The following is a 15534-nucleotide window of genomic DNA, read 5'->3' as shown; positions in this document are numbered from 1 at the left end:
TGGTGATAAGGCTGCTCCTTGTTTTACTTTAAAGGAGCTGGAAAATAAAGTGATAGTTATTAGGTTGCCAAATCCTGCAAAACCTCTAAATGCGTACATTTTTTTTTTCCTCGAGAAAGAGTGGTGGAAAAACGTAAGTTATTGGCAACAGTCATATGAAAAGCAATAGTGTTATATAAGTCTCGTTTACAGGCTACAACTGTTACAAAATCAACATGTTAAAAGTGGAAAACTGACCATGAGACGAAGCCTTACTCATTGTCAAAGGCCTGATAGGACTGCAAGTTCACCCCTTAGATGTTAAAGGACAAAAACATTTTTAATAAGACTCAACTTAATTCATTTGCCCCCCCAGCATGTTCATTACAGCATTATTTACAATAGCCAAGAAATGGAAACAACCTAAGTGTCCATTGATGAATGAAAGGATAAAAGAAGTTGTGATGTATATATATACAATAACGCAGTCATTCATCCTGCCGTTTCTCTTCCTCTGTAGCCATCAGGTTTGGGCGGATGCCACAGGCCGAGAAGGAGAAGCTGTTGGCGGAGATCTCCAGTGATATCGACCAGCTGAACCCAGAGTCTGCTGATCTCCGGGCCCTGGCAAAACATTTGTATGACTCGTACATAAAGTCCTTCCCGCTGACGAAAGCAAAGGCGAGGGCGATCTTGACAGGAAAGACAACAGACAAATCAGTTAGTTCTCTTCTACTGTCTTCATTTGGGGTGGCTGGGTTTGTTGTTGTTGTTTTCCCTTTGAGTAAATGACTTACCATGTTACACACAGACACACACACACATGCGGAGTACCACTCAGCTGTTGGCTGGTACCTACCACAGGCTGAGTCTGAAACAGAGGAAAGGAAGTGTTTTCAGATAGGGTAAGTAAACATTTTGAAAAGGGAAAAACTCCTTCAAGTTCTCCTAATAAAATTTTTGAGAATAGTGTAAAAAGGTACAGGTCATCTTAACTTGAACAAATGAACTCTGACCTCCCTCGTCCCATCACGCTCTTTCAGGATCCATGTCTTTTCTTGGCGTCAAAATAACTGGCCACATCTATATGCCTTCACACAGCTCTGCTTTTCTCTGGGAAGGGCCTGACCTAGGTCTGGAAAAGGTAGTTAATCCCATTATTGTATCATTCAGAACTACTCAAATTACCTCTTAGAAGTTCTCCCTGGGGTATAAAAATACATTTCAGATATTACATCACTTTTCTTTCCTTGCAGCACTGTCCTGATTATTCCTGGGAACTGGAAGCTCTGTCCTTTTATTGTGTGTATGAATTTTATCTTCTTGGAGGCTCTGAGCAGCCAGGCCTACCCCAATGCATTCTCAAACATCTGCAGGCACATTGATGACCACTGTTTAGGAAACCCAGAGTGGGTTATAATGGTGATTGGGTCACGTTTTCCAAGAAGCAAAATTCTTCCCTGATAGGAAACTGAGAAAGCAACTTGGAATTATATTAAAACAAAATATAACTGTGCCTGAATTCTGGTCCCAATTCTGCCGTCAACTTGCACTGTGACCTGGGTCACATCTCTCTACTGCAGTTTTCACAGGTAGGGTCTGACTCTGAGTATGATATCTGCAGCAGCTTCCTAGGGTAGTAAGAGCCACAGAACATTCAGAAGACACTGTCCCAGCCCCTGAAAGCCTTCTTATGCTGTCGTTTATTTTCAAATGAACCCCTGCAGGAAAGGTGTGCGATTACTGGACAGAAATGTGTAACTCTTTCCCCACTCAGTTATATTTTGGGAAAAGTTTTATCACCCGTTAATGTATTTTGATGACTATCTCAAGATGGGTTTTTTCCCCCCTTTTAGCTAAACCGTAAGAGTAGAATCAGCTAATAGAAAAAGAAAACTTCTGTGGGATATTGCTGCGTTAAAAGCCAAATATCAAGAAGGGCAGTAGGTTTTCTGGCAGTATTATAGCTGTATCCAGCTGTTTATAATTTTTTTTAATTCTTGCGTATTTATTATGTTCAAGACCCATGACCACCTTACAGCTTTTATTATTATCCTCTTTTTAAAGATGAGGAAACTGAAGTCCAGAGAGGTTGACCACTTTGCCCTGAGGTCCCAGAGTTAGCATGTGGAAGAAGCGACACCGGAGCGCAGGCCCTGTGCCTCCCGCTCGGGTGCGTTCTCCTCCCTGAAGCCAGTCCTGCCCATCGGCCAGCAGTGGCCAGGCTGACATAGACACTGGGGAAGTTTCACCTTGGGAAAGCATTCTGAGTTATGGTTTATTTTTCTGAATATTTAGAATGACAGGAATTGTCCACCTTGTTCTGCTGTCCCAGTACATTCACAGTCAGGGAGTTTTCCCTTTGCTGTTTCGTTCTTGAATTCTAGTAAGGAGGGCCGCTGTCTTCCATAGGGCAGGGCAACGGAGTATAGGTCATAGTGAAGCTGAGTCTACGTGTTCTTTAAATGAAAAGATCAGGGCACAGCAAAACAAAAGCAAATGACCTCTCCATAGTCTATTTGACTACGGAAAGTAAACCGTGTTCATTTAAAGGTAGAGAAACAAACGGAAGATCAGGGCGACACAGCCAAATAGGGTTAACAATTGAAGGCAGCTTGCGCCAGCTCGCCGAGAGCCCATGTGGGACAGGGAACCTAACCGGAGACCCTGAGCTGGGAGAGGCGTGATGACAGGGGGACAGCCCAGAGCACAGCGTTTACTCCACAGTTTGCCTTGGGCCATTTAGTTTCCAGGAACTGCTTTCTCACCTTCTTTAAATCTCCCAATCCAGACCTGCAGTCCACACTGGAAATCCTATTAATTTAATAGTACCTGAAAGATAAGAGGAAAGCATTTAAAAAGCAAATTTCCTCAGTAGTCAAGATTTTAAATTTACACTTCCAGTGGCCAGCATACTGTTCTGCGTGGTACTCAGGGGCCACAGCCCGATCCACTGTAAATCACTTTAAAAGCTCACTCCAGTTGACTCCTTGGCTCTAAATCTTTGAGTTGCAACTAAGGTAATTGTAGGCTTTTTATGGGGTCAATAGGTATTAAGCTTTTTTAAGGGAAAGGGCTGCAAAATGCTTGATTATAGGCTTCTCAAGTTTGTCCTTTTTCCCTCTGTAGTAACTAGGACTGTGCTTTGTGTTACTCAGAACGTATCTGCTTAATTGAATTAAAAGCTGCTGCCTAGGGCTTCCCTGGTGGCACAGTGGTTGGGAGTCCGCCTGCCGATGCAGGGGACACAGGTTCGTGCCCTGGTCCGGGAGGATCCCATGTGCCGCGGAGCGGCTGGGCCCGTGAGCCATGGCCGCTGAGCCTGCGCATCCGGAGCCAGTGCTCCACAATGGGAGAGGCCACGACAGTGAGAGGCCCGCGTACAGCAAAAAAAAAAAAAAAAAAAGCTGATGCCTATGCCCTTGGAAATTCTGGACTTTCATCAGAGGGCCTCTAACCCAAGATTTTCCCACCAACCCGGGCACCATTAAAGATGGGATAGAGGCAAAATTGCCTCTTGTTGGGGTCTGGGAAGGAAAAAGAGACTGGGCCAAATCAGAATAGTCCATCCCCTGATTACACAAAACTGCAGTAGAATTGTTTGGCGCTCTCTTTTCTCCTTATCTTGCAAAATCAAATTAAGCACTAGTGGAAAGAAATAGTTCAGAGAGGAATATGCGAAAGGGAAAAAAAAAATCAAAATGTGACTTCCAGTGAGACTAGAGATTTGTTCTTTATCTTATGTGGTCATGTTATTCATTTGATGTTGTCAAGTAAGACAGGGCTTACTTGACAGGGCTGTTATGTTATCACTTGCCCAGGACTTTTGAAAGATAAGATTTGCATTGATAGGAGAAGTTTTGCAGAAGTGTGGACCCTGGAGAAGGTGGGGCATGTGGAAGAGGGGCTGTGGCTAGTGCGATAGAGCCGTTTGCGTCTCACTATACACCCTGCTTGAACTGATGTCGTTAGGGTTGGTTCAGTCAAGCCTGGGGGAGGCTACTCAGCATAGTGGATGGATGGCCAGTTACCCAGAACCTTTGGAAAAGGAAATGACTTTACTGAAGAGGCCATTCTTTAAATTTATCTTCTGCTCATTTTAACCATTGCCTAGGCCCAGCTCCAGCATTTGCCTCCAGGCCAACCAGGGCTTCTCCCTTCCCCACTAAACTCTCTTCTATCTCTTATTCGCTGGTGCCACCTTGAAGAACAGAACAGATAAATGAACAGATAGATTAAATGCCCCTTGTCCCCTCCTATCTTTTTAACTTAGATATCGTATCTTTGGGATATGATTGGCCCTACTTTCATTGTCTTGCCGCAAAGAATAATGCTTGGGAACTTTAGGCTTAGGGAAAGATGGGAAATGGACTCACTGGAGGTGGATCACCGGAGAAGAAATTTTAGGAGCACTCGGCCTTTTAGCCACCCTGAGATAGGAGTAGCACTGACTGTCCTCACAGTCTACTTCCCTTTCAATGGCTTGTTCCAGCCCAGCCCCTTCTTTGAGAGAACCTACCGAACTCTAAAAACCACAGATATGCTAGAGCGAGGGTGCTTATCTCCTGAAGGCAACCTGAGAACTGAATGGACTTTGGAAGTTCCCAGTGTTTGACTACTCCCCTGATGCGATGATCACACTGGGTGTGTCAGTGTCACGTGATCCCATGTTTGTTGATGAAAATAAACAGAGAGTGGTTTTCAAAAACCATCTTCAGTGCCATGGTTTGTCATAAAACAATAAATAGAAAAACCCTTGGTGTGTCTGCCAACTTTTCACTCCATATCTGAGCCATGGTGAGGCCGTCCTGGCTGCACTCTGTCTGCAAATAAGGAATAAAGCTTGTTATTTGTACTATATTGGACTTTGGGTCCCAAAGCATCCCACTGCTTATGATGGATCTATGTGGAGTCACTGTTTTTATAATTACAGGAGCAAACTGATGCCATGATAAAAACAGTTCTTCTAAATAGTGTGTGAGATGTGAACCTTTCAAATAGTAAAACCAGTATTGAAATGTAAACTTTTGTGAAAACAGTTCTGTACCCATTTAAATTTTCGCATCCTAAAATTTACAAGGGCCCTCAAACTGTTGGAAAGATATCTGTCCTTTTAAATCCTACACTGAACAACTAAACAAAGTGTGGTCTCTTTCCCCCTTTCACTGTGGAAAAGCCTGAGTGAGCTGGAATTTGCTCCCCTGGGAAGCAAGATACCAAACAGACCCTCAGAGAAAAGAGCCTTAGGAACCACAGTATAAAGAGCAGGACGGTAGTGCTGATTGCTTTCAATGGTGACTAAAGAAGTTGGACTCCTGGAATCATTAGTTCATATGTTCATATTAAAAAAATAAATTTCTTTATTTCCAGTACTGTCGGGAATATAGCTAAAGATATGACAGATCTGAACCAATGGTATTCTTTCAGACAATAAATTAAAAAGATAATATTCTATATAGTTAAGAAGAAAAGCATTTTAATTTTTTTTTCATTTTTTAATGATTAGACTCAGTTGGCCACTGCCCTTGTTTGCCAGCTGAGTAACATTTTGGCCAGCAATAGACTTTTCTTTAAGAGCTGTGACTATGTGCTGGTTCATTAGAGTGTGAATAATTCTTCGTATTGAGTTTTTATTTGTCTTAAATCTCTAAACCATGTAGGAAAACAAGATTACGTTTGAGAGACTTTCAAACTTAACTTCGATCACATACAGCACTTAATTGGCATCTCTAGGAAATAATAGTTCAAAGGACACTGCCTCCAAGATCCCGGCATATAAGAGTTTAAAAGCTCCACTTCCTCCCAGAATAGTCATTGTATTTTAAAAAGCAAAAGTGGGGAAGTCATGTAGAAAGCAACAGAAAGAGAAAAGAATTAGTCATGAGTGAGGAGATCTGGTTTAGTGTTTGCTATAAATAGCTGTTTGACTTTGGAAAGTCTCGAGTTCAGTTTATTCATACATAGTCAGAGAATGATGATGTAGGTTATTTCTGAAGACCCTTTAGTTCTCTAAACCGCATGGTTCTCAACAAGAGGGAAATAGGAATGACAGGGGAGAAACCAGAAAGAAGTTGAGGAAACCCAACCAATGCATTTTGGATTAACATTCACCCAGTGGAGCTAATCAAGGAGAGAACCATGTGTGTCTCAGAAGATGAAAAGTCAGTCAGAAGTATAAAAAGAAAGAAGAAGATGAAGAAGATAGGCCCTAAGAATTCAATTTTCTTCCTTGAGCCTTTGCTCTAATCTGTCAGGAAAACTAAGACTACCAGGAGAGCCCCGAATTTCAGTCTCCCAAATTGGAGAAATCACCAGAATAATCTGTGCTTTCTTAGTTGATTTTCTCATTTATCTCCTCTAGCTTGCCATTTTATTATTCAGAAGGAGCTGTAAACTTAGAGCATTCATGTGTAATCACTAAAACAACTTGTATATTAAAATGCTGCTGTTGTTGGACTAGTAAGAAACAATATTGTTCTATCTGTCCATTCAAAACAGTAAAGTTTTATTACTCTACTTTGTTTTCATTAGTAAGCCAGCTTCCCCCATGATCTTTGTGTTATACATAACAGGTGTGCTATAGATCTAGGACTAATTTTAGTCATCTATAAAAACAGTACCCTTAATCCCATCCCGGTTTTGATACGTGGAGCCGTTTTTGAAAATCAAAACATATCAAAATAAATTACACTTGATGTATCTCTCCAAAGAAAACTAACTTCCTCTTACAGAAACCGTTTTGTTTCCCTGGAGAAACATTGTGTTCAAGTGCAATTTTCTTCATTCCATTCTGGCCTTGTTCTGGTGTGTCCAAAATAGGAGAAGTACAAGCATTTATAACAGCCAAAGGCCGACTCACCATGAAGCTAATGAAGCTTCAGGGCCTCTCCCTTGTACTGAGCCCCTTCCAAGGCTCAAGAAAGGGCCTGAGCTGTTTATTCTTATAATTTGTATTACTGAACCCAACAGTTGTTGTAAATGTCTTCAACTATCGTGTACATTTCAGGCCCCACAAAGCCTGGATCTATCCCTGATAACATCCTAGACATAATTAAGCATTCTTTCCTGTTAAGGAGAGATGCTTATCTAGCCATTTGATATAGTGTCTGAAGATAAATACATTGTTAGCCCCCAACTAAAAGTGTAAAATCATTAAGACCACATTTGAAGAGGATATGGTTCCTCTTAAAATGGCAGATCATTCAGTGATACGGTGCAAGCTAATAGAGAATGTAAGGCTTCCCTTTGCTTTGTAGAAAATACAGAAACATGGAAGTGAAGTACATTTTATGGGGAATATTTTACCAGAAGTGTAATGTTAAATTCATGATCCAAGATAAACTCCACTGGCTGAATTCCACCCGTGGTTTTAAGAGGTCAGCCCTCTGCAAACCAGGTGGGCCACTATCTTTTCGCTGTTTCAGGATAAGGAGGTCCCAGTGTGAAATGTGCAGGTGAAATGTTTGCAGTCTAAGAACTGGTGAATTGGTGGCGAAGAAAGGCAGATCTCTGGGCAGATCGTGTCCGATCACTCTTGCAGTTTGACAGATCCGCATGGGGGTTGAAAGAATCTATGCAGACTTCAGAAATGCAAGGAAAACAGCACAATCAGCTATGACGAGGAAAAACAAAGAAATCCACCTGGGATTCATTTGCATGTCAATACCCATAATTCTCTGCCAGTTCACGTTTTGAAAACGCTGAAGGGATCTTTTAAAAAAAGAAAAGACTGGAATGGTTTGGCATGATGGTGGGGGCTGCTGATTCCTTTCTGTGTCCTTGAGTGTTTACCGCCAGGAAATCCTGACCAATGCCGATTGCCAAGGGGTTACCAAGTCACATTGTTGTTAAATGGAGAGAGAAAATTAGCAGGATTGTGCCCTATGTGCAACTCGCACAGAATTTCGAAAACAGGAACCCGGGGCTTTATATGAGGGGACAGGGGAAGTCAAGGGGAAGAGTCACAGGATGATTTATCAGGGCATAGTTCCAGATAAATTGCTTACATGGAGGTGGAAGAATTTGATGCATCCGCTCTGTGCCAAGAAGCTGAGTGGTTGAGCTCATCCAAAAGTTGAAGTGGGCAGATCGAGGTATCGTCTTTTCATATGTGAAGAGGGGATGATGTTATATCCGTTGTTTTTGGTACTCTGTACAGGTGCAGGGGGACTCTTCAGGCACCGTCAGATTCTCATGGCAGTAAAGAAAGCCAGGCTCTTGTTAACGTAAATTACAATACGCTACAAAACTCCTGGAGGACAGAAACGACCTCTCCCTAGGTTCTGTTAACGTTTTTCTCATGATTAGAATGTGGCATTCTGGAGAAACTTAGCACGTGTTAACTGGTGTGACTGTTTATCCACTCCGTCCTCTTTTTCCTCTCCCGGTAATAATATCAATCTGAAGTGGGAGCGGGGGTGAGCGAAATTCCCAAAAACATAGTAAGCACTCTTCACTCCTGGTTTCCTTGAAGACTTAGAGCCACCAGGCGAGCTTACTCTTGGGTTACTCACATCTGTCCTACTTTGTGGTTTTGTATTTGCTAAACAATACAATTGAAGTGAATTTGGGGGTTTAAAAAAGTAACAATTTCTGGAATAACTCCAGTGAATGGTGTGGAAATAATAGGCAAGTTTGGAAATCTACTCAACATCGAAAACCCCTTAGTATTACTGTTATTTCCTTCAGTGTAGAATAGACTTATTAGTTCGGTGAAGGGAATTCCCTGGCGGTCCAGTGGTCAGGACTCTGCGCTTTCACTGCCAGGGCCCGGGTTCAATCCCTGGTCAGGGAACCGAGATCCCGCAAGCCATGTAGTGCAGCCCAAAAAAAAAGTTCGGTGACGATCATAGACTCCTATAGAGATTAATAGTCAGAGTCTCTGAACCAGTGGATCTTGAAGCTGGCTACTGCCGGCACTCACTGCATCTGCTTCCTCTTGCCAATGAGGAGAGAATTCTCAGCGTCTCTGCTCAGAAGAAGTTTTATTTTTAGTACATCAAAGACTGCATGTTCAGTGGACATGTAGTATGCATGCACACTCACACAGATATACACACACATACGCATACATCACAGACACTACATCTGAGAAATGCAACTAGCATATCCTCAAGAGAAGAGTTGGAAACTTCCAATGCAATCCACTCCCCTCAGTTGAGAAATTTGAGGCCTTGGAAAGATAAATGACTTTTCTAAAGTCACGTAGTTAACCGCAGAACCAAAGCTGGAACCCAGATCCCCTCAACTCTTATTAGGGGTAACTCCTTATGGAGCTCAGTGGATCCACTGTATATATAAAGTGTAGCCGCTTCTCATTCAGAGTAGCCTTGAGAATTTCACGTAGACCACAAACCTTTGGTTAATTCTCTAGGAGGAAATGAAAGAGAAAGATCATCTATGACTAACACAGCGTGCTTTTGAGAGCAGCCTACTGCAAACCTGAGTCACTGATAAACGTCTTTTATTGATTCTTGACCCTTAAGGACACATACTTTGAAAAATAAGTTTTTTAATTTGACACTTTTGCAGCTTTTACCCACAGGCCTTACACAGCTGCTCTTTCTAAAACAGATTGCTTCCAGAGCATTAAAAAAAAAGAAAGACATTTTCTTGGCTCAGTATTTTTAATCTGCTTTCAGACTGATTTTCTTTTATAGTTAAGTGTAGTTTACATGCACACTGCGTTTCTTTCAAGATCTGAGTAGATTTAATGTATAATTGCAAGATTACTTTATGTCCAGGTGGGTCTGTTCAACCCTGAGTTGCTGAAATAATTTTTTTATTGAAAGAAGTTTAAAAACATACACCACTGAAAGCCAAAATAAACAGTAGCTTTCGTATCATTTGAAAAATCAACAACAAAGACCCTCCAAATGACAGAAATTGGAGCTATTAGCCAGTCCCAGGTAAGGTGTTGCAGTATAAGTGGAAGGAAAGGGAGGCCAATATTAGTGAAATATGTTTGGTCCCAGAAGACAATTGGGAGGATTAATCAAGACACGAGTATTTGCTCATTATTAATTAAGTGTTTTAGACTTTAAAGATTTTAGTTAGCAAAGCAAGTGTACATAGAGAACCTGGGGTGGTGTTGACTGAATTAGAAATCTCCAACTCAGCCATTTTCTCCCTTTTTTCTTTGCAGCCATTTGTTATCTATGACATGAATTCCTTAATGATGGGAGAAGATAAAATCAAGTTCAAGCACATCACCCCCTTGCAGGAGCCAAGCAAAGAAGTGGCCATCCGCATCTTTCAGGGGTGTCAGTTCCGTTCCGTGGAGGCTGTGCAGGAGATCACAGAGTATGCCAAGAGTATTCCTGGGTTTGTAAATCTTGACTTGAATGACCAAGTAACTCTCCTAAAATACGGCGTCCATGAGATCATTTACACGATGCTGGCCTCCTTGATGAATAAAGATGGGGTTCTCATATCCGAGGGCCAAGGATTCATGACGAGGGAGTTTTTAAAGAGCCTGCGAAAGCCCTTTGGTGACTTTATGGAGCCCAAGTTCGAGTTTGCTGTGAAGTTCAATGCACTGGAATTAGATGACAGCGACTTGGCAATATTTATAGCTGTCATTATTCTCAGTGGAGGTAAGCTGCTGCTTTGGATCTTCCGTGAAAGGGTGGCGTGGTGGTGGGATGGCTGAAAGAATTTGGACTTTCCTTAGTGTTAGGCTATGTGCCTTTTCTCTCTGCACTTACCACACGTTTCATGTGAAAAATGCCAGTGGTATAATGCCACGGGAGTGTAACTACCTATGTGACACCGAGAAAGAATATGGTTGACTTCCTGTTTGAAGGCTGTGGGTAAGTCAGGTACTTTTCTTTTATTCTTCAAAATATTTTTTCTAGTCAAATCCAAACATGGAAGACAAATGCCCTTGTCTGCTTTTTTTTTTTCTCTTTATTTTCTTTTTTCTTGTCTTTTTCCTTTCCTTTCCAGAAGGCCAATCTCTTCTTCATTTAAGTAATGACATACATAACTTTGTAAGACGATGCTCACTTGACATAGAGAAAGCACCACTGTGTTTGCGATCAAATTATGGTCTGGCCCCAGCATCAGTGAGGTGTTACTTTGAATTGCTTTCCCAGAATCAGGAATCAAGGAACACACATTTACTGAGCCCTGTCTCCTCTCCCGTGTAGAGTCCTCTGCTGGCTCCCCTTGAAGTACCTCTGTGAGGTGGTTGGCTGGGATTAAGAATGCAGTCTGAACCAGAGAACACCCAGTGGAGAAATAAACTGAGTTGTTTAGCCAGTCATTGTACTTTTGGCCTTGCTAGGACATGATCTAACTAACCAACTCCGACAGCCAGGTTTTATACTAAATCCTACTTTCATTGGCCTTCCACGTTTCCAACTTGAGTAGAAGAAAGTTTTAGTGTCATCTCTTTAATATAAAGATTGTTTTCAAGTGACCAGTTTTCATTACTGAAATGGACTTCAGGCGAGCTTTTTGTGTGTACCCTACAGAATATCCTCTGTGCGTGAAAACTGAGGTGTAGGGGACAGTGGTCCTATAGATGTAAGCTGTGTGTAACTAGACAGCATGTTACAAAGAGCAGTCCTTTGTTGTCCAATTGCTCCAGCGCAGAATGCTTCTGAAATCAGGTGCATGGTGTATCAGTAATGATAATAGTAGCAAACACTTATTAAGTACTTACTGTGTGCAGGAAGTGTTCTAGCCACTTCACACACATTCATTAAATTCTCACGACCCCAGTAAGGTAAGTACCGTTTTGCAAACAAGGAAACTAAAGCACTGAAAGGTTCAGTCACTTGCCCAGGATTACCCAGGCAGCAAAGATGGAGCCAGGATGATGAACCGAGGCAGTCTGGCTCCAGAGTCTACACTGATACTGCCCTTCACATGACTAGGGTGCATCTAGATAACAACACAGCGCAAGTTAACTCTGAAGCAGCACCCCTTTTTTGTGTTATGTTCAATGTAACAAAAATACACTATCCAACATGTTTTGATATCTTGACGGAATCTACTTCTTAAACAAATTGACCCTTGATCATCTGGGATCTGTGATTAATTCAGCAAAGAAGAATGAGATTCCAGTTTCTCTGAGGTCCACTGGGAGAAAAAGATTCAATTTTGGAAAAAACCAGATTAGAAAACAAGTTGGTATTGTTTAACTAGCCAGTATTTTAAGGCACATTTTATTTTTATTGAAAGTTGGAAATATAATTATTAACATGTGATATATTTCTAAGATTTTTGCTAATCATGCTATACATACCATATTTATATTCCTTTTTTCACTTAACCATTTTCTAATGCCACTATTACTCTTTATTAATATTTTTATTAATTTTAAAAATAAAAGTAATATATGGTCATTTTATAATTCAAAGAGTACAGAAAGGTGTAAGTGAAAAGTAAAGCTCTCTATCCTCAGAATAAAATAGGATTAACAGAGTCCTATTTCCCTTTACCAAAAAGTTTCTATGTATGTGCTAGCATATATACTATATATATATATATATAATATATATGCTACCATTTAAAAAAATTTTTTTAATTGAAGCATAGTTGATTTACAGTGTTGTGTTAATGTCTGCTGTCAAAGTGATCCAGTTATACAGATATACATTCTTTTTTGTATTCTTTTCCATCATGGTTTATCACAGGATATTGAACATGATTCCCTGTGCTATACAGTAGGAACTTATTGTTTATCCATTCTATATATAATCGCTTACATCTGCTAATCCCAACCTCCCACTCCCCCCCTCCCCCCCTGCTCCCTCTTGGCAACCACAAGTGTGTTCTCTATGTCCGTGAGTCTGTTTCTATTTCATAGATAGGTTCATTTGTGTCATATTTTAGATTCCACATATAAGTGATATTATATGGTATTTGTCTTTCTCTTTTTGACTTAGCTCACTTAGCATGGTAATCTCTAGTTGGATCCATGTTGCTGCAAATGGCATTATTTCATTCTTTTTTATGGCTGAGTAGTATTCTGGTGTGTGTGTGTGTGTGTGTGTGTGTGCGCGTGTGTGTATACACACACGCGCGCACACACACACACACACACACACCCCCCTCATCTTCTTTATCCATTCATCTGTTGATGGACACTTAGATTGTTCCCATGTCTTGGCTATTGTGAATAGTGCTGTTATGAACATAAGGGTGCATGTGTCTTTTTGAATTATAGTTTTGTCTGGATATACGCCCAGTAGTGGGATTGCTGGATCATATGGCAACTCTATTTTTAATTTTTTGAGGAACCTCCATACTGTTCTCCATAGTTGCTGCACCAATTTACATTCCCACCAACAGTGTAGGAGGGTTCCCTCTTCTCCACGCCCCCTCCAGCATTTGTTATTTGTGGACTTTTTGATGATGGCCATTCTGACTGATGTGAGGTGATACCTCATTGTAGTTTTGATTTGCATTTCTCTAATATATGCTTCCATTTTTAATGACTATAACGTATTTCATTTTGTAAAAGACCATTACATACTAAATTATCTTCCTATTTATGTTTGGGTTGCTTATAATTTGTTATAAGAACCTATAGAGAAGAATATAAAAAAGTATGGAAAATGTGTTCTAAATTCCACTGGAGTAATTCTTCTTATGTGTAAATTTCTGTTAACATTTCAGATTATTTTCTCATTCTAAATTACCAGAAGTAGAATTGCTGGGTAGATGGCTATGAACATTTTTAAGTCTTTTGTTTCATTATTGCCAGATGGTTTTTCCATATAGTTTGTACCAGTTTATATTCCTACCACAGATAATAAGGGAGGCATTTGAAATAAGCCATTCAAAGATACTTAGTTTCTATCTAGGAAAGTTCTAGACAAGAAATAATCATGATAAATCAGGGCTTTTTGAACCTGAGCAATGTTGTTTTATGGGCACATAAGACAACAGTATGGTTTCATCTAGAAAAATGCCATATACTGCCCATAACACACAAGCTAGATTATTTGAAAATCAGTGATTCAGTTAGGCCTTTAAAATTTTTCTAAATTGGTCAAAAATAGCTCTGAGAATAACTTATTCAATTTAATAGATACTGCAGACTTTGGCTTTCAATTATGAAAATTAAAAACGGTATCCTTTAAATGTCAATGCTGTATAAACAAGTTGCTTTTAGCATTTCCCAGACTGTCTTCACAGCAGCCAATATCCAGATTTCATTAGATCCTCACAGCAGTGAAAGAAATCTGAAGGTAGCTGGCATTCATACGTTCTTAAAATCTTCTATCTGTGGTTATAATGAGAAGAAAACCCTGTGAATCATTTGAGACTTCCTTTAAAAAAAAAAAAAAAAAAACAGAATTTACCATTGACTAGTTCCCATATCACAAAAGGCACATCCTTCCCTGATCAAAGTTTGCTTTTGTAGATGAAGCCAACCTATGGGCACTAGATAAGAATGAATAAACTGGACCCCGTGTTTGTTCAACACCAAGGAATTTGATTCCTTCTTTACCCAGAGAAGCTGGTTGGGTAGAGGCCAGAGAAAGAACTACTGCAGTCATTCCCAATCCAAAGACTGAGTTCCAAGGGGGATCAGTGTCCCAGTCATCTATAGATGGTGAAACCAACATCCCAGATTGTGGTTTACTGGAGTACAACATATAATTTGTTGTACAACATGTAATTTCTCAATTCCCGTCCTGGGTTTTCCAGAAAGGGAAAACATTCATGCAAGCAAGAAGGTTTGATCCCGTAAACAAATTTCTGATCCTGCTTATTCTTCACAAGAGGGATTATTTTCTCCTCTGCAGTTTATTCTGAAGCCTACAGATAGCTTTAGTGACTTGAGAGAGAAGCACTTTGGGCAGGGATCCCAGTGACCTTCTTCTAAGCTGGCCTTAGAATCACAGAAGAGTTTCATTCTGGTCGAGGCTATGAACCTAGACTGAAGGGAAAATGGGGAGATGGGCATTATGTAAGAGTGGGGTGGTGAGGGATTGGGGAGATCAAGGGCGGGGGATCCCCAGAGGACCCAAAGGGGATTTTTGGATGAAAGTACCTGATTTGACCCAACTAAGTATTTGCTGAGAAAACTGGAGTTGCAGTAGTAAAGATCACTGTCACTCAGCTTCAGTCCTAGAAACTGCTGATGCTGTTAGATTTGGTCCTTAGATTGGCCTGGTGTTCAGCATTTCTACTGTGTATTCAGGTCGCAAACCACTTGCTGAGGAAGATGACCTAGTTCTTCTCAAGGTTTTCTCCTCTCTCCCTCTTTCTCCTCCGAGCTTCAGGCAAGAAGAATGAGACTAAAAAGAACAATATTCCAGAACCAAAGGACAGCACTTTGTCCCTTTCATTCTCTCATTAGATCCTGATAATTCTCCTGTATTTTCATTCTTATTCCGTAGAAAGAGAAGAGAGAGTCATAGACTTAGGTGAGCTGAGAACTGGTGAGCAGCAGTGCTAGGAGGGAAACCCAGGTGTCCTCACTGTCACCTCCCAGTGTCTCTTCTGCCACCTGGCTGGCGGATGTGGTCGACTCCCTCACGGTGTCGGTGGCCCCAGCCTGTGGTCCCGTCCCTGCTCTCCTGAAGGCCTGGC

The 15534-nt window shown here is 40.9% G+C and overlaps 1 protein-coding gene across 11 annotated transcripts in view; it reads left to right on the top strand.

Annotated features, from left to right (window-relative positions):
• The window catches only part of LOC101272154 (peroxisome proliferator-activated receptor gamma), a 221340-nt gene that overhangs the window by 101493 nt on the left and 104313 nt on the right, over positions 1-15534 (top strand). For 10 of the 11 annotated variants that reach the window (XR_007479746.1, XR_007479747.1, XR_007479748.1 and 7 more), the window contains 2 exons: positions 500-699; positions 10124-10574. Coding sequence is in view for 6 of the 11 variants with exons in the window: in XM_033414109.2 (XP_033270000.1) it covers positions 500-699; positions 10124-10574 (651 nt within the window). In the remaining 5 variants the exon portion in view is untranslated. The remainder of the gene's footprint in view (positions 1-499; positions 700-10123; positions 10575-15534) is intronic. The other variant, XM_033414117.1, reaches the window with a different exon arrangement.

This window comes from Orcinus orca, chromosome 10, assembly GCF_937001465.1.
Source record: "Orcinus orca chromosome 10, mOrcOrc1.1, whole genome shotgun sequence".
Classification (NCBI taxonomy): domain Eukaryota; kingdom Metazoa; phylum Chordata; class Mammalia; order Artiodactyla; family Delphinidae; genus Orcinus; species Orcinus orca.
This window is presented reverse-complemented; position numbering and strand designations above follow the sequence as displayed.